This window comes from Micromys minutus (assembly GCF_963924665.1).
Source record: "Micromys minutus genome assembly, chromosome: 27".
NCBI lineage: Eukaryota > Metazoa > Chordata > Mammalia > Rodentia > Muridae > Micromys > Micromys minutus.
The window spans coordinates 39,327,301-39,353,148 of record NC_137962.1 but is presented as its reverse complement, the minus strand read 5'-3'; the positions used below and the strand labels follow the sequence as shown (position 1 = coordinate 39,353,148).

General features: G+C 53.3%; 1 protein-coding gene across 2 annotated transcripts; it reads left to right on the top strand.

The window, feature by feature from the left end:
* Nucleotides 1-1,295: 1,295 nt before the first annotated feature.
* On the top strand, nt 1,296-24,856 carry TRIOBP (TRIO and F-actin binding protein; the record flags this gene model as incomplete). Of its 2 annotated transcripts, XM_080939411.1 has the most annotated exons (14): nt 1,296-1,442; nt 6,077-6,133; nt 8,855-8,923; nt 9,017-9,106; nt 9,379-9,488; nt 10,839-11,367; nt 11,985-12,095; nt 18,673-18,820; nt 20,356-20,458; nt 20,884-21,043; nt 21,125-21,238; nt 22,507-22,593; nt 23,204-23,364; nt 24,253-24,856. In XM_080939411.1, the coding sequence occupies 13 exons, from the start codon at nt 1,296-1,298 to the stop codon at nt 23,360-23,362; spliced, it is 1,884 nt and encodes a 627-aa protein (XP_080795537.1). In that variant the 3' UTR covers nt 23,363-23,364; nt 24,253-24,856. The 2 variants fall into 2 exon arrangements, with proteins under 2 accessions (XP_080795537.1, XP_080795538.1); XM_080939412.1 differs by lacking the exons at nt 18,673-18,820; nt 20,356-20,458; nt 20,884-21,043; ... (2 more) ...; nt 23,204-23,364; nt 24,253-24,856 and adding an exon at nt 12,241-12,581.
* Nucleotides 24,857-25,848: the final 992 nt, after the last annotated feature.

The following is a 25,848-nucleotide window of genomic DNA, read 5'->3' as shown; positions in this document are numbered from 1 at the left end:
CAGAGTGCTCTGGTCATTAAAGTATACAATACACCTTCATTTCTTTAGTTTTGAGACAGGGTCTTGATATGAAGCTTAGTCTAGCCTTCAAGTCACTATTTGCGGTGATCCTCCTGCCTCTGTCTCCCAATTGCTGGGTTTACAGGTGTGCACCCCCATGCTTTTTGTTTGTTTACTTGTTGGACGGAATATTGCTATGTAGCTCAGGCTAGCTACAGGTGTTGCTCATGCTGGATTGGAACTCTTGATCCTCCTGTCTCCCCCTCTGCCTATACCAGCACGGGCAGCAGCAAGAGCAATGCCTCTCCAAATCAAGATGGCAAGAGTATCTGAAACTACAAGTAATCCAGGCTTCCTAAGCGATCTAGAGAAGGAGACGTTGTTTTAATTATTTGACTTGGTTACCATTCATGGGCAATCGCATCAACTCATTTGTGAGTGTGAAATTAGGCAGAGCGTATTCAAGTTTCTTGCTCAAACTAACAGGTTGAACGGCCAATGCCACACAAACTTCCGGTGCAATCAGCAACGAATTCCACCAAGGTCCCTCCTCACCTGCAGGACCACAGTTAACACATTGATAAGGGAGCTGGGAACACAAGCAACAGGTGTACACCCACATCCGGGAAACCCAGCACTTCTCAGCAAAAAGTCCCACCTGGGAAACGGGGCACTTCAGAAAGCTTTCTGTCTCTACCACTCCAGAACTCATCTGGTGCACAGCTTACTTCCTAGAATTCTCTCCCTTCCCTTTTCCCATCCAACCCAATCCTCCCTCCCCATGAGACCTCAGCCAAGTAAGGGGGTCCATCTTTGAACCACTGCGTTCTCATGGGTAAAATAGAAACAAACGAGAGCCTGCTTCTCAGGGGAGTACGAATGCTGACACCGAGGGTAACTAGTGGGGCTCGCTGAGTCTTTAGGAGAGTGCTGTGCTGCGTGTGCCTTGCAAGACTGGCGCCTTCGCCATACGCATCCCTCACTCCGGCGGGGCGTGGGGGGTGGGGGACTCAAGCTCTCCGTCTCGGCCGTGCGACCGGACTGCCCCGCCTCTACGCGGTCTCCGGCGCAGTCACCTGCACTCAGGCCCTTCCTTCCTGCGAACCGCCGGCCGGAGCCCGGCCCGCCCTGCCCGCTGCCCCATCCGCCCGCCCCGTCGTGCAGGCCCCGCCCCCGGCCCGGCCCTCGCTCCCATTGGTCCTCCCGTCACTCCCGTCGCAGTTTGCCCCGGCTTCCAAGCTGCCCATTGGTCCGCCCGGGTCCTCCCAGGAAGTTTGAAAAAAAAAAAAAGTTTTATGGGCGGATGGAAGGGGCCGGGGCAGCTCCGGGGAAGGGAAGGGCTGGAGCTAAGGCGGCTGGCGGCCGAGAGGGGCAGCGGGCTGGGTGCGCCGCGGAGCCCGGCCCGAGAGTCCCGTGCAGCGTCCTCTGGTGCCGCCATGACGGTGAGTGGCCCCGGCTTGGAGCCGGCGAGGCTGGGAGCCGAGTGTCCGGGCAGCTCGGTCCAGACTGGCCCCCTTGGTCCCCTGTCCTTCTCCCCCCCGTGGAGCCGGTGCCGTGGAGGGCACTAGTCACTGACAGACTAGGGCGACACTTTCCCCGGGCACCAGATTCCATGGTGGAAGCCCGAGTTTCCCACAGACTGCTTGGCTTGGGCCTGGGAAGAGGTGTTCTCGGCCTTGGACGGGTCGCGCTGACCCGACCTAAACTGGGATGACTGTCCAGCCCATGTGGGTTCTGGCCAGAAGTTAGGGGGATCCGGCCCCGCCCACCCCATAGTTGGGAGACCTCTCTGGGGCCGCTGAAACTGAGTCTTCACAGCGTTAGGAGCTGGGGCCTTGGGCGGGGTCAGAGGTTTCAGTTTCTCTTGGAGGTCGGCTCTACCAAGACTTGTCAATCAATGGCTGCGCTCTGTTCATCCTTTAGAATCTCACAGTTGAGAACACTGTTCTCCCCCCTAATTACAGCCAAGTGAATTGACTTGGGGAGGGGTGTTAGTGAGGTGTACTGAATGTAAAAGAAGAAACAGCCTCGTTTCCAGGTCGGTCTGACCACCTAGCCATGAAGTTCTGGAATGGAGGGGTGGGGCAGTTTTTGATTTCTGGCTAGTGCCCCAGACAGGCTCTGGGAGTCTAGTGGTCCTCCTGGGGTTGGGAGGAGGATGAACAGGGTGTGTATGCACATGCGCAAGTCTGCCTTCTACTGAGGCTAGGCCTAGTGAGGGGTGGGCTGTGCTGGGGGCGTGGTCTGTGGGGTCCTGCCTCTGTGTGTGTGTGTGTGTGTGTGTGTGTGAGTGAGATGACCTGGCTCTGTTGCCTGGACTTCCTCGGCCTCCGCACATCCTGCCACCTCCCTACTGGCCTTTCCTGGCGTCAGCAACCTCCCCTTCCCTGTTAGGGAGCAGAGGGATGTTGGGGGGAGGAGTCGGGGCAGGGTCCTGGTGTGGGGGGAGGTGGTTGCCTGGCCCAGTGGGCTCCTACCAGATGCTAAAGCGGGTGCTTCCATAATACCAGATTTAAAGTTGACGGACCATTCCCATTGGACAGTTGGGGAAACTGAGTGAAGGAATGAAGCATAGCCCTGGTGATAACAGTCTGGCCTTGGCTAGGCCAAATTTTAAGTCCCAGTCGGTCTCAGTTTGCTTTCTGGGGAGAGATAAGAAATGTACACAGTTGCCACGCCCAGGAAGCCCAAGCTAAGCAAGGCTGAGTCTGCTAAGTGCCTCATGTATACCTGTATCCTGAGTGAGGGATGCCAGGAGGCGGGATGGTACCTCCCTGCTGGTGGGAGGGACCTTCCTGAGCGAGTTGTCCTCTGATGGCAGGGCTTTGTCAGATGGTGATGGAATGTGGAGGGAGGGGTCTGTAGATCAAGGCTAGTGGTCTAATTGGAGATGCTGAAAGCTTAGATCAGGGTCTGGGGCAGGGGCAGACCAGGAGCGGTGGGTACTCAAGAATGGTTTGAAGCAGGGAAGAGGCTGTGATCACCATCCACAATGCTCACCAGGCTCTTTCTGGGCACCATTCAGGTCCTCCCAGCCTTCATACTCTGTTCATGTCTGCCATCTGTCACACACACACACACACACACACACACACACACACACACACACACGGCTCCTAGCTGAGTAGTGTTCTGTACAGAGTCAGGGGCACAGGACTGGGCTGGGAAAGAATGGCTTCTTCAGGGAGCCAGTGAGTGGATCCTGGTTGGCCCAGAATCCAGAGCCTCTTTCTTATTTCCCCTTAGCCCGGCCAAACTGTTAAGGAGCCTCATTCTGCAGCCACTGCTGGGCATCTAATTACATACTTGTTCTGCTTGTGTCCTGTCTGTCCCCTAAGTACCTGGTGCCTTCAGGACTGCTCGGGACCCCCGTCTTGTACTGCATCAGTCCCCTTGGAAATGATAGTGTTTATGGCATTCCTTATGCAATAGGGGTCTCTGCAGGGGGAGGCGGGGAGGTGGCTGGGGTCGCAGGTGAGGCAGAGGATCCAATGGAGTAAGTTCTGAGAAGCAGCCTCAGAGGTGCAGTTTAGCAGGTCTGGACACATGAGCAGGGCTGTGGCTTGGTCAGCAGAGGAGGATGCCTAGTGTTTTCACGGTGAGGACATGGCAGATGGAAGGGACTTGGAGGGAGGTGTCCTCGTGTGTTGGGGATCTGTGAGCACAGTGTGGTGGAATAAACAGACAGGGTCAGAGCAGACTGGCAGGAGGGATTAAGGCATTTGATGACCCCGCTGAAAGGGTCCCCTTGGCTGTCCGTGCTTAGAAGGGGCTATAGCTAGGGCTGAAGTGACAGGCAGGAATGACCTGTGGTACTGGTTGGGGAGGAGGGTGTTCCTCATGCTGGTCTTGCTGGTGGAGAATGGGCCTCTGGGCCTGAGGAGCTGGGGAAGTAGTAGTGGCTCTCTGAATGCAGCTTGTCCAGGTGTTCTCAATTGTGTGTGTGTGTGTGTGTGTGTGTGTGTGTGTACCCTTCTGGAGGAAACTAGAGGTTTGGGTATGTCTCTCGCTTCACCGTATTTTTAATGACAGGGACTCTCACTGCATCTGGAGCTTTCCAGTTTAGGCTGGCTGACAGCAAGCTCAATTCCCTCACAGGATTATAGGTGTGCAGCATCGAATCCAGATGGCTGCTGGGGTCCAAACTCAGGTCCTTGTGCTCCTGTGGTACATGCTTCACTGACTAGCCACCTCCCTACTTCTTGTCAGGTCTTTAATCCCTGCCCATAGGTTTCCCCTCCCAGAAGGATGAAACACTTCGCTGGTCTCTTTCTGAAGTTGCTTGCTACACTAGGTCACACCACACCTGACATACCTTTGTTGTTACTAGTCTTGAGTCATCTGGTTGCTCTGACTATGGTACATTCTGTCCCATTGGAAGACCAGGACTGGGGCAGAACCCATGGTCATTTGCCACCTATGAACCAGAGCCTGGAGGGAGCCACACATGTGACGAAGGGAACTGGTCGTTGTCATTGTATACAGTTGGTATGCAGTATTCTGGGTCCCTGTCTGTCATTGTGCCTGGTGACCTTCTTTGGAATAGCCCCAAATGCTAGCTTTTGGCTGCTTGGAGGCAGTGTAGAGTCGGGGGATCTGCCCCAAAGCACAGGAATTTATGCAAAGGAGGGAAGAAATGTTCCTACACAGCCTCCCCGTGACCTGTTTGTTGTGTTAGGCCTCCCCACCCAGGTCCTGAGGCTGTGATTGTGGAAGGTCTGTGTTGAAGGGAAGTGGAGCCAGGTATGGGTGGCCACTATCTTCAGTCTTAGCTGGGGATCATCCTGGGTTGCCTTGTCACAGATGGGAGACGGTCTGGCAGAAGGGAAAGCAAACAGGACGAACACAGCCCCAGGGTTTCCGGGCTTGGAGCACAGCCCGCCTCCTCCCTCAGACAGGTAGACAGGGTGAGGGAGCCCCAGCTATAGCTGTGGATGGTTCTAGGTGTTTAGGCTACTGGCTGGGTGCTCTCGGCACATTTACTCTACCTGAGGAAAACGGGGGTCTCTAGAAGGGAACAGGCCCACAGAGATGGCCGGGTCAGCTCTGGTTCCCAGCTGCTGCTACCACCCTGCTACACTGTCCCACTGACTACTCTCTTCATGCAACCAGACACCTTGGCCTGGTGAGGCTCACTTGATGCACACTCTGATAGGTGGGCTCAGAGCCATGGCAACAGGTGGCCACCTCCTCCCTGCCAGCCTGTTTGGCCTGCCCTGTTCTCCTCCCTGCCAGTGGGCAGAAGCTGAAGCTGCCGAAGGATGAGGGACCTAGATAGGAGAGGGCCCCAGTGGTCAGAGAGGGTCCTGGTGGATGATACCTTCCAGATGAGCAGGTCAGGGGAATATCAGGATGAGCACCTAAATGTAGGCCCAGGCATCTAGCTCACAGCCTCCCCGTGGACCATGCTGCAGCTGGGGGCTCCCAGACTTCAGGGCTATGCCTCCCTGGGTAGGACCTGCCAGGTAGGGCTTGCCAGGATTCAGGTGCTATGGCCTGTCTAAGGAGACATGGGGGAAAGAGGCCCTAGAATATCTGAGCTCAGCCTGGGCTCAGCCTGGGCCTGGCTCAACCTTTCGGGGTCTCTAGGAGATGAGGGAAGGGCAGGAGTGGTGGCTTGGATAAAGCGTTAGGCTGTGTTCTGAATGGCCCACCTGGATCTTATTGAAGAGGATTTGGACATTTGCTAGGCTGTTTCTTTGGGCTACCATCTGGATTTCCTAGGGCTCTCTTTATAGGCAAAGTTCATTTTGTCTCCCCTTTTCCCATCTTGGGTGGGGCCGTGGAGCTTGGACATCTGGGGGGGGTGTTTTAGCCACTCAGCCCCACCTCTTGGCTCTCAGAAGATGCTGGGGAAAGGTCCAAGGCTGTCACAGTGGCTGGGAGTCTGCTTGGTTCTGCTCGGTTTAGGGGTGGAAATTAAGTTCTCTGGGTCCTTTGCCCTCTCCATTGGTCTCCCAGAGCCTCAGTGTCACAGGACTAGGTAGGGCAAGATGACTGTCACATGCATTCCCTCCTAGCCGCCCAGTTGGCTTTCTTACTGAGTCTGACTGTTTGCCTTTTCATCCACCTATAGCCCGATCTGCTCAACTTCAAGAAGGGATGGATGTCGATCTTGGATGAGCCTGGAGAGGTAGGAGGCTGGAGGGGAGAGGTTGGCCTGGGTTGATGCAGAGCTTCTCTTCAGAGGCTTTTGGGGTAGGCAAAGGGATCCAAGGTGAGGGTCTGGGAAAACCCTAATGGAGTCGAATTTCTGGTCCAGGAAAAGGGACGCCTGGCTTAGTAAGTACTTAGGAGGGACAGGTTGCTGGCTATAAGCTTCCTTATTAGTCTTAACAAGTAAGTCACAGGGTGGAACCTCCCTGCCATGCACGGTCCAGGTCCCATCTTTAGCTCTCACCAGGTGTATCTTGGCTCTTCTTCCTCATGACAACGCTGGCTAGGAATCTAAGGGTCTGGGGTGAAGGCTTCACAGAAGCTTGAGTTGTAGCAACTTCCAGATGGTACAGAGTAGGGCACAGAACACAGGCCAGGCCTGTGGGTGGAACCACAACCTCAGTTTCCAGATCTATGACCTGGGTGTGATGGATGTCACTGCGTTGATGTGTCAGAAGCCTCTGCTGACTGGGTTGATAAGCTCAGCTCATCACCCTCCATCTTTCTAGTCTACTGTTGCTGCCCTTGGAAATAGCCGAGGTGATGCTGTTCACTGGCTTTGCTCTCTCTGAGCTGCCAGGCAAGCCGGAGGCTGGGCGCTAAACTGGCTCTCTGCCTACTCTGCCTGCATGCGCCTGTGGCTCAGGTCTGCATGTGGCCTGCATGCCAGGCAGGGCTCAGAGCCAAGGGGACTTGCATTGTGTTTCCTGCCCACGTGCTTTGTTCCCTGCAGCCAGCAGCCTTCTGTCCCTTCTGCTTTCTCACTATCCCTTAGTGGCTGCTCTCCAGGCTCACACAAGGCCTGGCGCCCTGCCAGTGACCCCTCTCTGGCCTCCCTACCCAAAGTCCCTGGGAGGGGGGAGAGGGATTATGGGCCCCACCCAGAACTGGCCATTACTCATGCTCTTTCATTGGGTTTTGGAATGTCCAAGCTGGAAGGGCCTTGGGAGGGCAGCCAGCCCAGCCCCTGATGCACAGATGGGAGTCAGGTCCACTAGAGTGAGCTTTCAGGCTGTGTGATACCCTGGGCAGCCCAGTCCTAGAACCTGGTACCTTGGGCCCTCCGGCTTCTGTTGCAATTAGTGATAGAGTGGGCCTAGATGTCCAAGAAACCATTTTCCATAGTACCTACCTCACTCTGCAGAGACAGTTGAGTTCCTAAGTGATACCTTAGTCCACTCCAGGAGCAAGATTGTTCTAAGTGGCTGGTGTCTTTGAACTGTCTTCAGGATCCTGTGCCATGTGCCATAAGAGACACATGGGGGACAGATAACCTCCAACCTGACCCAAAATCTAGGGACTTCTTGCCACCCCCATATTTAGTCAGAACACTGAGTCTGGGGATGTGTGCCCGGTGCTGATGGCATATGGCAAGGTAACCCTCATACTTTGGTGTTTGGTGCTAAGCACATGGCAAGGTAACCCTCATACTTTGGTGTTTGGTGCTGAACCCTGTTTCTCAGGGGAGACACCCGGGAAGAAGTAGAAAGTATCACCCTCAAATGCTAGAAACTGTATTGTGTCCCTGGGAATAAAAATAGGAAACAGCCCAGACAGGGTTGGTGGTGTTTGGGGAGCCCCAGGAGGGCTGCACTAGGAGACACTGATCCTGGAAGTGCGCTGATCTCAACTGGAATCCTAGTGAAAAGGCCAGAGGGAGTCTGAGGCCTACATGGGGTGCTAGGCTGGGCTACCCGTATGGCTCCCCGGCCTAGGAGAGGTACTGCAGAGACTCAAACTGCAGAATCCCAAATGTGAGGGTTAACCAATGCATTCTCACACTGGGACATGTGCGTAACCAGCCCACAGCACAGATGGGGAAGCAGCACTCAGCTGCCTGCCTCAGACCTCTTTCTAGTCCTTCTGAGAGGCCTTTGTCCTTGATCCTGTATCAGCCCAACGAGCACGTGGAGAAAGACTTGCAGAGGTCTGGCCCCACTTAGTCACTGCCCCTGTAGGCATTTAGCCTCACAAAGTCCTGTCCCTGTCCTCATCTGCACTGGAGGAAGGCACGTGCTATGCTGAGCTTTGGTGTCTTGAGAGGTCCGGAATGGGCTGCGAATACTTCAGTTGCTAGGACGGTTTCCTACCAGGCAAGACACTGGCCTCGACCCCCAGCATCACACAATCCACTCATGATGGCGCATGCCTGTAATTCTCATGCCCGGGTGGTTGAAGGCTGGACGATCAGAAGTTCAGGGTCGAGGCAGCAAGACGGTTCAGCCACCAGAGCACTTGCCCTGGCAAGCTTGGTGACCCGAGTTAATTCCTGGAATCTAAGAAGGGTAAAGGTGAAGGGAAGAGAAAGGTCTCCACAGAGTTGTCCTCTGACCCATACGTGCACCACCATCCACATTATCTGACACACACACGATGCACTGCCGCACATGTACCCATCCACAATCCGATCATCCTGGCTCCACCACAGGCTGAAAGCCAGCCTGAGCTACATGCAACCCTGCCTCAAAAAAACTACAAAAACAGTGGGGGGGGGGTCAGCGAGCCAAAGAAAGGTGAACACTGGGATCACAGAAGGCCTAGTTACTGAGGAGGGGCCAGTCCATTCCATAGCCCCCATCTGCTTGGTTTCAGATCTGATCTGCCTTTCACACCCCTCAGCCGTGAGAATGGGACGTGACAAGCATACACAGGCTCCTTCCTTCCCCAAACCTTTCTCTCTCTGTCTCCTCTTTCACAGTGGAAAAAGCATTGGTTTGTGCTGACGGATTCAAGCCTCAAATATTACAGAGACTCCACCGCTGAGGAGGTGAGGGGCTGGGTGGGTGGACCCTGGGAAGGGGTGGAAGCCATGGTTGGGGTTCGTGGACTGGGAGACCCATGGTGGATCTTCTTGCTGTAGGCTGATGAGCTGGATGGTGAGATCGACCTGCGATCCTGCACAGACGTCACAGAATATGCAGTCCAGCGCAACTATGGCTTCCAGATCCATGTGAGGCTGCATGTAGATCTGGGAGGCAGAGGGTGTAACCTGAGGCCCAGGGCAGGTGGTGACCTGACTCACTCACTTCTCAGACTACCCTCTGCCAGTCAGCAGTTCTGATGCCCATACTTAACATACCTAGAGAGTCCTGGAGTAAGGCACTTTCCACAGACTGGCAGAGGGTGTCTGTCACACCCTCCTGGGAAGGAAGGACCACCTCCACAAGGGGAGGGAACACAGGGCTGGCCCTGTGGTGAGTTACATGTAAGGTGTCCTTACAGACCAAGGATGCTGTTTATACCTTGTCGGCTATGACCTCTGGCATCCGGCGCAACTGGATTGAGGCTCTCAGGAAGACTGTGCGTCCAACTTCAGCCCCGGATGTCACCAAGTATGTGTTGGGCTGAACTGGGACCCTAGTGGGGACTGATGATGATGTGTCTCTGAATGGGGTTCTGGGTACTCACCCGAGGGCCCTGTGGCTGTACCTTCCAGGGTTCAGTTAATCTAGTAACAAATTACAGAAAGAGCAACACATGTCCTTGGCCATCCAGAGATCCCTTGAGAACTGAGGATGTGACCTGCTGTCTCATTCCATCCTCCTACATCCTAACAGCCAGAAGGGGTCCTGGTGATTTAGAGAGGAGGCTTGAGAGGCTCTCTGTCTGCTGGCTCAGCTGTCATATGGCTGCCTTTAGCTGCTGCAGTTAAAGGGGATACAAGCATGAGTCCCCAAGCCTGACTAGACCCTGATTATTCAGCCGGAGGCCAGAGGCTTTTCCATCTGGGTCTCAGATTCCTCACTTGCCCCATGTAGGCATGTGTCCTGCATTCCTTGGTGAATTCTGCAGAATTGCACTGTTGGGCTGTTGTCCAGTCTTCAGGCTAGAGTGCTCTGCAGCATTGGCCCCGAAGTGTGCAATACAGGCCTGGTGTGCAGCTCAGCAGCTTGGCCATCAGGTCAGAGGGCACGGCTGAATTGCAGAGAAGGCCCTTTAGAGGGATTGCTTCTCCCTGCCCGCTAGAATGTGGTCACATGATCACATTGCTTCGGGGGATCCTGGGAAATACAGTTTGGAGCTGCCATTGTCACTCAACCTCTCAACCACATGTGCACTGTTCACTCAGGTCTCAGTGTGTCCCCTCGTCAGCAGTGCCTACACTGAGCCCCTAAACCCAGGGCCTGGTCTTACACGTTTTCAAGGTTTCTTTTGTTTTGTGTGGATGTGTTGCCTGTATATATCTATATACACCATGTGTGTGCAGTGCCCACAGAGGCCAGAAGAGGGCGTCAGGTTCCCCTAAGTTTCGAACTGCCATGCCAGTACTGGGAACCAAACCCAGATTTTCTGCAAGAGTAGCCTGTGCTCTAGTGCATTTGTTGTTGTCACTGTTGTTTTATGGCTTTCATAACGCATGTACCAGCATTTGCAAAGGATCTCCTGTCTGGTTTGCACACTGAGCCCCACATGCATGCCATATGAAGCACTGCTGTCCCTTGTTCCTCATGCAGTGACCAGGACTACAAGAGGGAATCTGTTGGCAGATGATCTTGCTAGGGTCTTCCCAGGGTCTGATGATAACGAGGTGTGAGTCAGCTTCTAGGCTGGACAGCTTGCTCACTGGGGTCCATGTCCAGCCCCTGGCCTACGGGCCTGGCATATGAGTAACCCCCTTGCAAAGCTTCTCTGAGACCGAGTGGACAAAGATCCCCCCTGACGAGGCTCTGCTGATGTCCTAGGCTTTCAGAATGCAATAAAGAAAACACACTACATGGCTTTGGCACCCAGAAGAGCTCCCTGAAGATAGGGGAGCAGCGGACAGGCTCTGAGGTCATCGGCCGGGGTGGTCCTCGAAAGGTGGATGGACCACGGCAGTCACTGGACTACGTGGAACTCTCTCCGTTAACGCCAAGCTCCCCACAGCGCATGCGTACTCTGTCCCGCTCCACCCCTGAACGCCCAACCAAACAGGAGGATCTGGAGCGGGACCTGGCACAACGCTCTGAGGAAAGACGCAAGTGGTTCGAGTCCACGGACAGCAAGACCCCAGAAACGCCCAGTGGCGATGGGTCTCGAAGGGGCCTGGGTGCCCCCCTGACTGATGACCAGCAGAGCAGGCTCAGTGAGGAGATTGAGAAGAAGTGGCAGGAATTGGAAAAGCTGCCCCTGCGGGAGAACAAGCGGGTACCGCTCACTGCCCTGCTCAACCAAGGCCACAGCGAGCGTCGGGGACCTACAAGTGACAGCCATGAGGCTCTGGAGAAGGAGGTAGGGTTTTCCCCCCGAGCTGCTGTCTGTATCAGTGGCCATGGCCCGACATTGGCCCTGCAGCCCTATAGAGATGAGGAGCTCACCCTTATTCGACTTGCCAGTTGGCACCTCAGGTTCCTCACGGGGGACAGACTGGCTCTTTGCATTGCCTTTGTTTCGTATGGCTTTGTTCTGCCCTTAACCATGGGGAAGAAACATGAGGAGAGGTGAAGAACAGGCCATTTGCTCTGATGCCGTGACATCCTGAGCCTTGTTAGGTGACTCTTTACCCTCCTTGGCATCTGATCTGCTAGGTCCCACTCCAGCTTTCATCCGTGGAAAGCGAGACGCGGGGATGTCACCCATTCCCTATACTGTGACTACAGTGTGCTGTTCCCAATCTTGTCTTTTCATCTCTGGGCCAAAGCTCACCTGGGTCACTGACCTAGCCATCCAGGACCGAGACACAGAGTCCTTTGTCAGTGCCTCTCAGGACTGCTGCCCTTCTCCAAACCAAAGCTGTTGCTACACAACCCAGGGAACCTGGGTTTGTAGCATATGGAACTGTGGGCTCCTCCCACCAGTCCCCTTCCCCATTTCAGGACACCCACTAATCTGGGCTTCCTGTGTCCTAGGTCCAGTCTCTCCGTGCCCAGCTGGAGGCTTGGCGTCTTCGAGGGGAAGCTCCTCAGAATGCATCCAGAGTCCAGGAGGGCAGCCGTATCCCGCCAGGCTACATCTCACAGGTAAGGCTGAAGAACTGCTCTGCGGGGTGGGGACAGGTTTCTGGTTTGCTGTGTTGTCAGAGAGCACCTATGTTTGGGAAACCCTTTGTGTGTGAGGATCGTGCCAGGCATTTGCTACACATCATGTTGTTTAATCTCCCCACAGCTGGTGGGCATGATCACTGTGCCCATTTTACAGACAAGGCCACTGAGCTCTGAGAGGGTATGTGACCTGCCCGAGGTTCCCCAGCCTGCAGGTGTCAGAGGTGGGATTTGAGAATGGGTCCAGCTGACTGCAGAGCCTGTGTGTGAGTCCCCGTGTGACTGGTCCGCACTGGGACCTCTTCCTCGCATCACTGTGGGGAAGTGGGGACCCGGTGGTCCTGGGAGTCACTCTCCTAATACAGGGAGAGGCTTTCCCTGCCTACCAAGGAGGTCTGCGGGACTTGGAAGCCTCCAGTTTGCCCTTAGGAGTATGCCTGAGACAGCAGTTCTCAACGAGAGGGGTTACTTTCTCCCTCTAGGGCAACCTTGTCTGCCCCTGGGAAATGACTTTGTCCCCTGGGGACATTTGTCTATATATCTGGGAATGATTTTGATTCTCACAACTGGATAATTAGCTCACCAAAAAAAACCAAAACAAAACAAAACTGTATGTGTGCTTATATTTATTATGACTTATAAAAGGTTGTTTAGTATATAATGTAAAAATAAAGCGTATATACACCTTTTTATTGTGAATTCCATACAGAAATGGATTTTTCTCAGACTGCTTTAATGGTTTCTTTATATTCCTGTGGCCACAGCTGACTAACAGACGCGGGCAGTTCTCATATGTATATTGATTGATATTTTTGTACTAATGAGTAGCTTCTCAAGATCAGCGTTGTAAGTAAATCTTTGCTGAACTAAACAACGGCTTTCTGTTGAGACCAAGAACATTCTAGTCAGAATGGTTTGCCTTTTCTTGTTCTGTACAAAAGTAATTCTAGATATGACACAGCATTGCTAGCATGTTCCTGTCACTTCCAGACAATGTGGGAGACAATAGGCTGAGTCCCAGTATGTGACATGGAGCAGTTTCCATGGTGTGAGCCTCCCCATGTGATGAACCAGCAGTGTAGGGTTTCTGCTGTCCGGGTGCAGTAGCCATAAGCAAGGCCAAGGCCACACTCAATAGAAACACTTTGTAGCAGGGGGACGGACACATTTTGAGCATCAGCCATTATGTCCTTACTTTTGTGTTGCTGTGATAAAGTATCCTGATACAGGGGCCTTAAGGGAGAGAGGGTTTATCTGGGCTCAGGGTCCATGGTAGGAGGAAGGCATGGTAACAGGAGTCTGGGGCGGCTGTCACATCACACCCATAGCCAGGAGATTGAGGGGATGAGTAAGCTTAGTTACTCTTCACCCCGCCATGCAGAAGGGGACCTAGGGGCAGGGGGATGGGAAGTTGGTACATCCCTCCTGTATGGTGGTCTCGCCACTTCAGTTAAACTACAGAAGACAGTTCCTCACAGGCATGGCCAGAGGCTAGGCCGTAAATAATTTCTCACAGGTGTGTCTGGAGGCTTGTTGCCTAGGTGATTTCATAGTCTGTCTAGTTGATAATTAGCGCTGATGCATTTAATTTTTAAAAAGTAGTTTTGCTTAACAGCAGAGTCACAGTTGTGACTAAGTGGCTTAGTCAGCTGTCTGTACACCCTATACCATACATACCAGTGCTAAGAAGAGAAAAGAATGCTGGGCTGGGAGCAGGGTCACACGCTGAGCTCCCAGTGGCGAGCTCCCGGTGGCGAGCTCCTGGTGGCGAGTGGGTGGGGATATTGCTGCGGCAGAAGGTAGAAGACCAATCCGTGCCTACAGTAGAACCTCCAAGAAGCAGCTGGAGGTAGTCTCCCGCAGATGATGGGAGTTCTCCAGTGACACACAGGGAGTGCAGTGGATCAGAAGAGGGCAAGGCCCAAGCTTGAGCTAGGACAAGGCTGACTGAGAACAGGTTGGCAGAGGTCTGAAGGGAGAGCTTGGGCCCCGGGAGGGCAGGGGAACCCTAGCAGTTCTGGGGCTGGGCCACTGCATTAGCAAGGGCTGGCTACTGCTGAGTTGTGTGTGTGTGTGGCAGGGGACAGCTGATGGAGCAAAAGTTTGGGTGACTGGTGAGGAGGCTATCCTGAGGTTACCTGGGCTAAGGGAGGGTGGAAGTGGTGAGTGTTGTCAGGTCCTTTTAAGGTGGGGCCCACCATGCAGGGTGAAGTCTAGCCTGGGGTCACTGAGTGGAACTTGGAGGTCCTCTGGGAGGGACCATTCGCTGGGACCGGAACAGCTGTGTGTGTTCGCTTTTCTATTAGAACTAGCTTTAGATCTCGTTTAAGAAAAAGCTTGTTTTACTCAACTGAAATTTTAGAGGCACTATAGTAGCTCCAAAGCCGCCATAAGAAAATGGAGACCCAGAAGTTTGGTATGATCGTTGAGCTATAGGCAGACCCGGAGCCCTTGCTTTCTGGTCCTCTTCTGCCCCACTGGGTACTTCAAAAGCTGCCGGTGCTCCATCTTAAGTTGGCATGGGCTCAGAGCAAGTGGGACTTGGGGGTTAAAAGGTAAGGTGGAAGTGCTGGGGTGACAGAAGACTGGAACAGCACTAGAGAGAAGAGGAAGCTTGTAAGTCACACGTCCCTTAGGAACAGGAGGTGGTTGGAAACTCAGCTGATCCTGGAGAGGTGACCACTGGGAAGCAATCCCTCAGCCTGTTCTCTCAGGCTGAGTGGGTGGCCCTCTGGCAAGGCTGAAGGACCCAACATTGCAGAACAGGGAGCAGGGGCTTCAGCACTGGTCCTACTGCACCCTAAGAGGAGTTTTATGATGTCATGGCAGAGAGATGGCCAGTGTCAGGACATCTTGGGCACTAAGGAAGACAGGTCACAGTTGGCACCTGGCTCGACCTCACCTCCTTGTACCCAGTGGCCTTTGTGAGACCTCTCTGAGGGAGGCTAAAGTTCACAGGTGCATCATGGGGAAGCATGGTCAGCTCATTTCTATTCCCTAGGTGGCCTGGTCTTAAGGGGACAGGCAAAGGACAGGGGCAAAGGCCCAACAGGACAGGTGATCACACACAAACACACACACACACACACACACAGAGAGAGAGAGAGAGAGAGAGAGAGAGAGAGAGAGAGAGAGAGAGAGAGAGAGAGAGAGAGAGAAAACATCTGGATCCAGCCCTTCCCTCTACAAGCCTGCTGTGGTCTCAGGAAGTGGGTGAAGATCTTGGAGGAACGACTCCATTATGTGCCTTTCGGTGTCATGGCTTCTTCCCTTGCCCTACCCTTTGTCGTGACCTTACACGTGTTTTCTTCTTTCTCTTTTTCCCTTTTCTGTGCGTGTGGTGTATTCATGTGTGTGCATGTATATACTCACCTGTGTATGCAGATAAAGGCCAAAAGTGATTGATTGATTGATTGATTGATTGATTGATTTATTTATTTGGCTTGGATTGGTTTGGTTGGTTTTTGTTTTGTTTGGTTTTTCCGACAGAGGGTCTGTGTAGCCCAGGTTTCCTCCCTACAATTCACCTGCCTTGCTCCTGAGTGCTAGGATTAAAGGCATGTACCACCATACCTGGCCTCTTTATTTTTATTTATGTGTAAGTGTCTATGTCCATGTGTGTGTATGTGTGAGCATGCATGTGAATATCTTGTACATATGGATACCCACCATGGTCAGAAAAGAGCTTCAGATCCCCTGAAACTCAGCAAGGGGCTGAGCCACTGACTGAGTGCTGAGACTCTCTAGACATCCCCTCCTCTTTTCTTTTTGGGACCGAGTTTCACTAAGTAGCCTTGGCTGGCCTGCAATTTGGAATGTGGACAGACCAGCTCAAACTCACAGAGCCATCTGCCTTGTCTCTCAAGTACTGGGATTAAAAATTCTACCACCATGCCAACTGCTCCTTATGTTTTTCAGACAGGGTCCTTCACCGAACCTCCCTAGAGCTTGCTGGGAGCTGGGGACCTGTCTGCCTCCTACCCAGTAGCACTGTGCTTACTACTGTTTCTTTATGTGGCTGCTAGGGACCTGCACTCAGGTCCTTAGCTGCAGAAAGCAGTTCACCCACTCTGCCGAATCTTCAGCCTCAAACGCTTTTTTAATCATATAAGAGATAGCCTAGCATGCCCTTAATCCCAGCACTTGGGAGGCAGACACAGGCAGTCCTCTATGAGTTCAAGGCCAGCCTGGTCTACATAGTGAGTTTCAGGGCAGCCAGAGATATGTGGTGAGACCCTGATTCAGAAAAACCAAGAAATTAATAAAAAGAATTATATAAGAACCACATTTACTTTTTTAGTTTTTGAGGCAGGATTTGTGTGTGTGTGTGTGTGTGTGTGTGTGTGTGTGTGTGTAGTTCTGGCTGTCCTGGATCTAGTTCTCTGTGGACCAGAGCTTCTACCTGCCTCTGCCTCCAGGAGTTTGAGTCCTAGGATTATAGGTAGTGCATAATCCCAGCATTTGGGAAGCTGAAGCAGGTCCCACATGTGAGGCCCACCTAGTTAGAGGCTAAGGTCTTTAAAGACCCTGTCTTAAAAAAAACAAAAACAACAACAACAACAAAAAGGCAAAGTCACACGATGGCCTGGTCTGTAGTTCAGCAGTGGAGCACTCTCCTCGAATGCTCAAATCTCTGGGCTCCACTACAAAATCTATCTAAATTAAAAGGTTAGAAATGAGCCCGCGAGGGCCATGGTGACTCAGTGGTAAAGTTACTTGCCTCCTGGCCTGGTAACCTGAGTTCCATCCCAGGAACCCTCATAGTAAACAGAGAACCTTTGACCTCCATATGTGCATCTTGGCACGCACTTACCCCAGCCCTAAAGCAAAAAGCAGTGAGCTCCCGGTGCTTGCCCCGCCCCCAGCTCTCTGTGTGCCTCTCCCACCATTGCTTCGTCTGGATCAGCTTCTAAGGGAACCAGTCACCAACAGCTGACTCAGTGACAGACTTGCTGAAGCCCAGCACAGGCTGAGGAGGGGGTGTGGGCTGGACAACACTTTTGGTAGGCTGCAGGTGGGATGGTGGGATCCATGCCTTCACTAAGCCTGCTTTCCCGGCTCACTTTCCCTTCCTTCCTTTCAGGGCCTTTCACTCACTGTCACTCTCTGCCCTTCTCTCCTGGTCTCTCCCTCAGGCCTCCGACTGTCTAGGACAGCCTTCTGCTTCTAGGGTCAGCTGGCTAGAAGCCCTAGTTCTTTGCTCGTGCAGCGAGACGGTCCCAGGTCATATATGGTTATCTTTGGAGGGCTGCTATTCTATTTACCACAATAGCAATAGCCTTGCAGCGTTTCTGCATACCTGGACTAGGGCAGGCAGCGGCCTGTTTTGCACCCCTGAGTATTGTCAGGAGTCGGCTTTCATCCCACAGCAGTCCACGTGGCATGCCTGGCCAACAGCAGCCTAGTGTGCTTTATGGGTTTAGACCCCATCACTGAATCAAGGGTCCCCTAGGGAGCATGGAGGTCGCCTTCAGTTTTTACATCCCCAGCTTTGCAGTGGGAGCCCTCTTGTCCCCATCCTGTGAGATGTTCCTAGGAGTGAACCTAACCCAAGCAAAGGCTGGAATTGTAGAAATGCATCGATGCCTGGAATCCCAAGTTCCCAGGAGGCTGAGGCAGGAATGCTGAGAGTTCAAGGCCAGCCTGTCTACACAGCCAGACCCTGTCCCAAAAAGATGATAATGGCTGGGTGGTAGTGGCACACACCTTAAGTCCCACCACTCAGGAGGCAGAGACAGTGGATCTGTGATTTCCTGGACAGCCTGGTCTAAACAGAGAAACCCTGCCTCAAAAAAACAAAAAGACAGTGACGACATCAAGCCGCCCCTACACATTTGTCACAGCAGACATGGGTCTAACTGTTCACTCTCCTACCTACAAAACTATTTGCATGCTATCAGCAGTTTCAGCTCGAAGCCCCTGCCACATGACCTACCCTGGCCTGTACCCCAGGCCTAAGCAGGGTCAGGTGTATGGTATCACTAGGCTATTATGTTCTCGAAGAAGCAGGACCTGGGGAGGCAGGGCAGAGGCTGAGAGTTTAAGATGGGCTGTGGGGGTCTGGGGGGGGGCAGTGAGCGACCCAGGAGAGCGTTCCCACTGCAGGCAGAGGAATAGCCTTGGTTTCTAAATTGTTATCAAGGGGGTGGGTGGACACACGCATGCCAGAGCATGCACACGGAAGACAGCTTCGTGCAGTCCTCTCCTTCCGTTCTTGAGCGTGCTCTGGGGATTGAACTGCAGGGTTATACCTGATGAGCCCTTTCACCATCCCAAGAGCTGGTTTCATAACTATGAGACTGCTTGGCAGTGCCGGGCCAGGCAGAGATGGGACTGTGGGAGCCAGACTTAGTCCTGCAAACGGGGAGTCGCTGCAGGGCTTGAAGCCGAGGAGGGAGGAGGGTGCTGGTGAAGTCTGTGAGTGGGGAGAGGTGGGTGGAGGAGGGGAGCAGGTATGGAATCGTGGGACAGCATTTTAGAGCACGGTCATGAGCCTGGTACCAGACAAGCCTACATGGGGTGCAGCCTCATGACCTCCTTGGCCTCTGGCCCACAGGAAGCCTGTGAGCGCAGCCTGGCAGAGATGGAGTCCTCACACCAGCAGGTGATGGAGCAGCTGCAGCGGCACCATGAGCGAGAGCTGCAGAGGCTGCAGCAGGAGAAGGAGTGGCTACTGGCCGAGGAGACGGCAGCCACAGCCTCAGGTGAGGACCAAGGATGTGCTACAGGCAGTGCCTGGGAAGCCCCTTAAGGATGTGGGGGAAGGGTCCGGTAGTGGTTGGAAGCCCTGGAAATGGTCTGTGTTCCAGGTTGCAAAGGGGCAAATGAAGCAGTAAAAGACCCCCTTCCTCCCATGGGTTGTGACTTCTCTTCCTTTGGCTCTGTTGACATTGTGGAGGCAGGGGTACTTCCAGCCACATACTACCTCCATGCTAGGGGAGAGACACCGATCAGCCACATACTGTTCTGGTGGAATGTCATCTGCCTAGGTACTAGGATCAGACCCTGGGATGCTCATGGAGCGGTTGTGAGCCTTGCTGTAGCTTGTCAGTGCCTACCTTTCTGTGCCCCACACGTTTGGAGCACCAAGTGTTTATTGTATCCAGCAAGCAAGGAAGCTGGACCTCAGAGAGGCTAGTGACCTGACCCGGAAGACACAGCTCGGAAATGGCAGCGCTGGGCTCTGAGCCTGGAGCAGACACTGACTGCAAAGCTGGGCTCCGAACTGCCTCACGTTTCCCAGGCCAGAAACGGGACACAGCCGAGACAGACACAACTTCCTCCTCTGCCCAGTACACACCTGCCGGTGTGCCTGGAACATCCTGGGCAGCCCCTCGGTCATGAATGAGGTCACATGACCTGGAGCTTGCATCCTGCTGATACTGGCTAAGGATTCAAGTCCACATGGTCCTGCCAAGCCTCGGCTGTGTTCATATTTCAGGGCAGGCCCACTTGGCAGGCAGGCAGCCTAGAATAGCTGCCCCTCGACAGCAGGATGCAGGCATCGCCCAGTGGTCCAGCACCAGTCTCTCCAGTGAACTTGATGGAAGTGACACCGTGTTGACTAACAGACTACCAGCAGCCCATGTCCCTACACATCAGGGCCTGCTGCCCAGGAGGAATGAGATCACCCAGTGTTCAGAAATGTTGAGTTTTCCAATCACGGACAGATCTAAGGCTGGAGGCTTGCACAATCCTTAGGCTGCCCTGTGCAGTGTGAAAAAAATACTGGGTTTTTGGGAGCTCACTGTTAGAAACAGCCAGCTGGAGCCAGTGTGCAGGCCGTATTCTCTGTCAGGCCTTACTTAGTCACACTCTGGAGAGAAGCTGTGGTTAAGCACCTCTAGGAAGGGTCCTGAGGCAGAGGCATTAAGTCACGTGTACAGCATCACACAGGTTTGTAGTGACTGCAGAGCTTGCTGTCTGGACCATGGGCCAGGCAGGTCAGATAGCCGTGATGGAGGGTCTTCAGCACTGAAGAGATGGTGTGAGGCACTGTGCAAGGCTAGCCAGAAACCATTAATACAAGATACTGATGTATCCCCCCCCATGAGAGCTCGTCACACAGAATTACCTCGGGGAGGACCCAGAAAGGTTGACCAACTCACACAGAGCCACTGGGTTCGGAACACAGCCTTGACCGTGTTCTTTGCACACCTCTGGCCCTGTCTGCACCAATACAGTGGACTTTTGATGACTCCCTTTCAACCTGTCCTCTGCCTGTCTGTCCTGCTCCCAGCCATTGAAGCCATGAAGAAGGCGTATCAAGAAGAGCTGAGCCGGGAGCTGAGCAAAACTCGGAGTCTCCAGCAGGGCCCTGATAGCCTTCGGAAGCAACACCAGTAAGATGGTGATGGGCCGGGCAGGGCGGGTGTGGCCGGGAGCCAGGAGCTCCACTCACCCTGATAGACGTGCCTGGAGCTTTGCTGAGGGCCTTGGCAGAGCCCTCACGGGTCTTCAGTGCCCAGGGCTAGCTAGCCTCTGTACCCCTGTAGTGTCCCCAGAGCTGCAGAGTTGTTCTTGACTGCTAAGAGTCTCCCTGCCCCAACACAGTTCTGGGTGCTGGGCTTGTGTGTGAGAGGTAGCCCCTCAACCCAACCCTGTCGACACCCCTGCAGGCCAGAGAATGTTGACAACCCGCCGCCGCTACAGGTTGAGTTCAGAACCACAATGAATCTAAAACCAGTAGTGTTAAGATGTGACTCCAGGCCAAGGGGTAGCAGGAGAGCCCACTTGGTTCATCTCTGCCCCATCCCCTGCTGGCTAGGTCAGACATGGAGGCTCTGAAGCAGGAGCTGCAGGTGCTGTCCGAGAGGTACTCGCAGAAGTGCCTGGAGATCGGGGCCCTGACGAGGCAGGCGGAAGAGCGCGAGCACACCCTGAGGTGCTGCCAGCAGGAGGGCCAAAAGCTGTTGCGCCACAACCAGGTAGACTGTCCCCCCCTCCAGCATGCTGTGAGCAGGTGTGACCGGCCTGGTGTCCCCACCCTGACTGTCCTACGTTTTCAGGAGCTGCACTCCCATCTGTCTGAGGAGATCAACCGTCTGCGCAGCTTCATTGCCTCTCAGGGCACAGGCAACAGCTGCGGGCGCAGCAATGAGAGGAGCTCCTGTGAGCTAGAGGTAAACGTCCTCACTGCCCCCTTGTGCCAGCCAACCCCTGGGTGTCACTTATAGGTGTCACTCAAAACTCTGAGGTCTTCCAGGCTAAGCCTTCTAGCCTTTGATCCGGCCCTGGCATCTACCTGTAGAGTGACATACTCAGTCACTGCGTCTGTGAATAGTACCGTATATAAAGCGGCTAGCACACCGAGCATGGCGCGCACGGCTCTAGTCCCAGGAGTCCAGAGGCAAAGGCAGGGGCAGGAAGAGGCAGGCGGATCCCTGCGAGGTCAAGGACAGTCTGATCTACACGGCAAGTTCCAGGACAGCCAGACTTCACAGAGAAACTTGTCTCAAGAAATAAATAGATAAACGGAGGGGGTGGAGGCTGCTAGTGCTCTATATGGGGGTGGTTGAAGGTAGATCATGTGAGTCCAGGATCACCCAACTTTTTGTCTCATTAGCAAAGGTAGAAGGCAGGGGTTCCCAACCTTCCTGATGCTTCGGCCCTTCAATACAGTTCCTCGTGTTGTGGTGACCCCCAGCCATAGAAGCGGTTTTGTTGCTACTTCATAACTGTAATCTTGCTGCTGTTATGAATCATAATGTAAATATCTGATATGCACAATGGTCTTAGGCAACCCTATGGAAAGGTCCTTCACCTCCCCAAAGGGGTCTGGACCCACAGGTTGAGAACCACTGATGTAAGGCTCACTTTTATGCCTGGGGGCTTCAGGCCCTTTGTTCCCTCATCTTCCATCAAGCCATTAGTCAAGTCACTGTCACTGTTGTCGGAGAGAGAAGATAATGGCCTTTTTAAAGGTCACACCGCTAACTGTAGGAGCTGGGGCTGGAACCAGGCAGTAGATTGCTAGTCTGAAGTTTAAGGGCTCTGCCAGGCTGAGTTTATGTTCACCACATGTAAATAGTATTGCTCCTTAGAGTTCAGAGAGCTCAATGGGAGTAGGCCACTGTGTAGCTATGGTTCACAGCAGAGCCACAACACGGCCTGTGTCAACCCCCTTGACGCTAGCAGCAGGGCCTGGTACTGTGTCAGACCGTGGCTGAGGGAGCAGGCTGAGTCCTACAAACATACAGGAGGAGCAAGTGTGAGGAAGAGGAAAGCAGAGGCAGTGGCCTGGGGAACGAGGCTGTGGGATGCAGGGGCTTTCGGTTCAAGTTGGGGTCATGCACAGAGACTTGAGTCTGGGAGGTCCCAGGCTGCAGGGAGCTGGGTCTGGGTAGCCTCAGCCTCTGGTCCTGCCTCAGCCCAGCACATGTGTCCCTAGGTGCTGTTACGTGTAAAGGAGAATGAACTCCAGTACCTGAAAAAGGAGGTGCAGTGTCTCCGGGATGAGCTCCAGGTGATACACAAGGTAGGAAGCGCCAGCGTGGGCTTAGGTACCTCGCCTTAGGCCTCCCCCGCCCCACTACAGACAAGAGAACCGTGAGAAAAGAGCGGTGTGACTCACCCAAGGCTGCGCCTGGTTTTTGGTCACTCAAGGTCATTTGACTTTATTACTATTAAGCACCTACTAGGTGCTAGGGATGTAGCTGAAAACAGAACATATCACTCTCCCGGCCTGACTATGTGTTGATTCCAAGTGTTGCTGGGAACTGGGGAAGCCACCCAGCCCTGTCCAGCCCTTCTGGCCACCCTTGGCTTATTCGTGCCTTCATCGAGCTGTGAATGTATGGTGGCGCTGAGTGTGAGCCAGCACTGCCCTGGCTGTGCTTGGAGAATAGGCAGAGAATTCAGGAAAAGACCAGAACCCCTGACCATACCCCCCAACCCCCACCAGGGCTCTTCTGCCACCCCTTGTGACCTTGGCAAAGCTTCACCTCCCCAGGCCCTAGCTAGCACCCCTCTAATGAGACAAGGACAATGAAATCCCCATCTCTGTACTACCAGTAGGGGGCAAAGCGGGTATGTGGCAGGGAGGGGTGTGGTGGGCTTCAGCCCTCAGTGTCCCTCTGTGATCCTAGGACAAGCGCTTCACGGGAAAGTATCAGGATGTGTACGTGGAGCTGAACCACATTAAGACTCGGTCGGAGCGTGAGATCGAGCAGCTGAAGGAGCACCTGCGCCTGGCCATGGCTGCCCTGCAGGAGAAGGAGGCCGTGCGGAACAGCTTGGCTGAGTAGAGGTGGGTGCGGACCCTGCAGTGCCGCTTGCTTTCCCCGCCCAGCTCATTTCTCTGTCAGTGACAGCATCAGGCTAGCTACAGACGGTTGTCATGGCCGTTACAGTCCCAGTCTGCCCTGTCAACCGTATATATTTGTTCGCAGGTGGCACATGGCTGGGTCGGGACCCCAAGGCCTGCGTCTTAGCCACTGTCATGACTACTTCCCTAGTAGGCTGACCCTCCACAGGCTGGTGGTGACCCCTGACACATCCCAGACTTGCCTTCAGTCTTCTCCCAGCTCCCAAGCTTCATGCTGCAGCCAGCACTGATCATAGAAGCTCTTCCTTCAGAGGGCTTGATATGATATGATATGATATGATATGATATGATATGATATGGTATGGTATGATATGATCTGATATGATATGATATGATATGGTATGATCTGATATGGTATGATATGATATGATATGATATGATATGGTATGATCTGATCTGATATGATATGATATGATATGGTATGATCTGATATGGTATGGTATGGTATGATATGATATGATCTGATCTGATCTGATATGATATGATATGGTATGATATGATATGGTATGATATGATATGATATGATATGGTATGATCTGATCTGATATGATATGATATGATATGATATGGTATGATATGATCTGATATGATATGATATGATATGATATGGTATGATATGATCCGATACGGCATGGCCTGTCTACCTTCTCTTACTTACAGGACTAAGCCACATGGGTCAGGCCACTCCAGGCCATGTGCGCAGCCTAGAGGAATGGCTGGCCCAGCCTTGAGGCCAGCAGTCATGGGCAATCTTGCTTGTACACTTTGGGCCCGACCACTCTGGGCTCAGTGCTCACTCTTGCCTTTCAGGTCCCTGTGGTTTCAATCCAGCTGAGGACTCTCCAGCCCCGGGGGACCAGCCACCCTCCTTCTCTGGCAGAAGTCAGAAGCCAAGCTTTCTCCCTACCCTTGGTCACATGTGCACTCACACCACACACACACACACACACACACACACACACACACACACACACACGTATGCACAGACACACACTGCGGATCTGAGCTCGTCCCTCGCACAGGGTCTTACCTTGCACCTTCTTCAGGATTTTATATGTGAAGAGATTTTTATATAGATTTTTTTTTGCCTTTTTTTCCCCCTAAAACATTTAAACTTTTTAAGAAGGCAATTCTTGGCGGCGTGTGCCTCAAGCACTGACTCCTCTCTGACCCCTGCTTGGCCCTCCTCCCTCCCTGGGTGTCTCACAAAGGCCCAAGCAGGGTCAGGGTGAGTTGACCAGAGGGAAAAGGCAGGGAGCAGCCCTCTCTTCCTGCCCTACCTCTACTAACTACTTCCTGCCCTGGCCTTGGGACAAGGGGACCAGTGGGCAGAGGGAGGAGCCAGTAGCTATCCCCATAGTTCTTTCCTCTGAGGGGCGCTGGGTGTGGACCACCAGTGCCACCCATGAAGACACTTCTGTTCCATGAGTCATCCTAACTTAATAAAACCTTCAAGCAACTCTGGCTTTGTGGATGCTGGGCAGGGTCAGAAGTGGCAACCAGGTTGTTAAAGTAGCTTCTGTGTCCCACCTTAGCTAAAGCAGGGTCTGTGGGCTTCTGAGGGCCAAGCTGAGTCCAGTTCATCCCCTGGGCCAGGGCCTCGGACATTTGAGTGATGGAATTTGAGTGATGGGAAGGTTAACAGCAGCAGAGCCCAGTTTCTACCCTCACAACAATCAGAAATTTCATTCTGATCTGGTTCCCTGGAGAAATACCAGTGGCTCCACCTCAGATTCAATTAAATTCATCAACCCTCCTGTCTGAGAAGCTGAGGAGGACTAGTTCTGAGTCTGCCCTCCTCAACCTCCTCCCCCTGCACCTCAGTTTGCCTCTCCAGAAAATGGGTATGTTTTCTATCATTCCCTGCACTGGTCTGAGATTATGCCCAGAGTTTCTCTACCCCGGATGGAAGTAGGGGTGGGAACATCAGATGCAACCATCAAAGCAGGCTGAACCCATGGTCACTTTCTCAAAAAAGGACACTGGAATCCCATGGGAGACACTAGCTTGCCTGCTGCTAGTTCAAGAGCTTCAAGAACAATTTTCCTAAATGGAAAATTCAAGAAGGGCCCTCCAAGCAGAGCCTTCAGCAGGAGGAATTGCTCTGTGAACATCACTGGTGTGTTTTGGGAAAGGCCAGCCCACCTCATAGAGTATAGCAGTACCTCTCTACATCCCTCCCTGTGATCGGTTCAAGAATGGCCTGAATGGCAGGCAGTTCTGCCAATGAGATACAAGGGAAGAGATGCCATCTGTAGATGGTAGCTCCAGCGTCCATACTCCTCACTTCCCAGGTCTAGACTAGCTCAGAAGACCAAGTGTTAGTCAAGACAGAGACCAGGGATTGCCGCGCTCTGCTGGCAGGAGCATACTGGGCACACAGTGGGGAGTTTTTTGGCAGTTTGG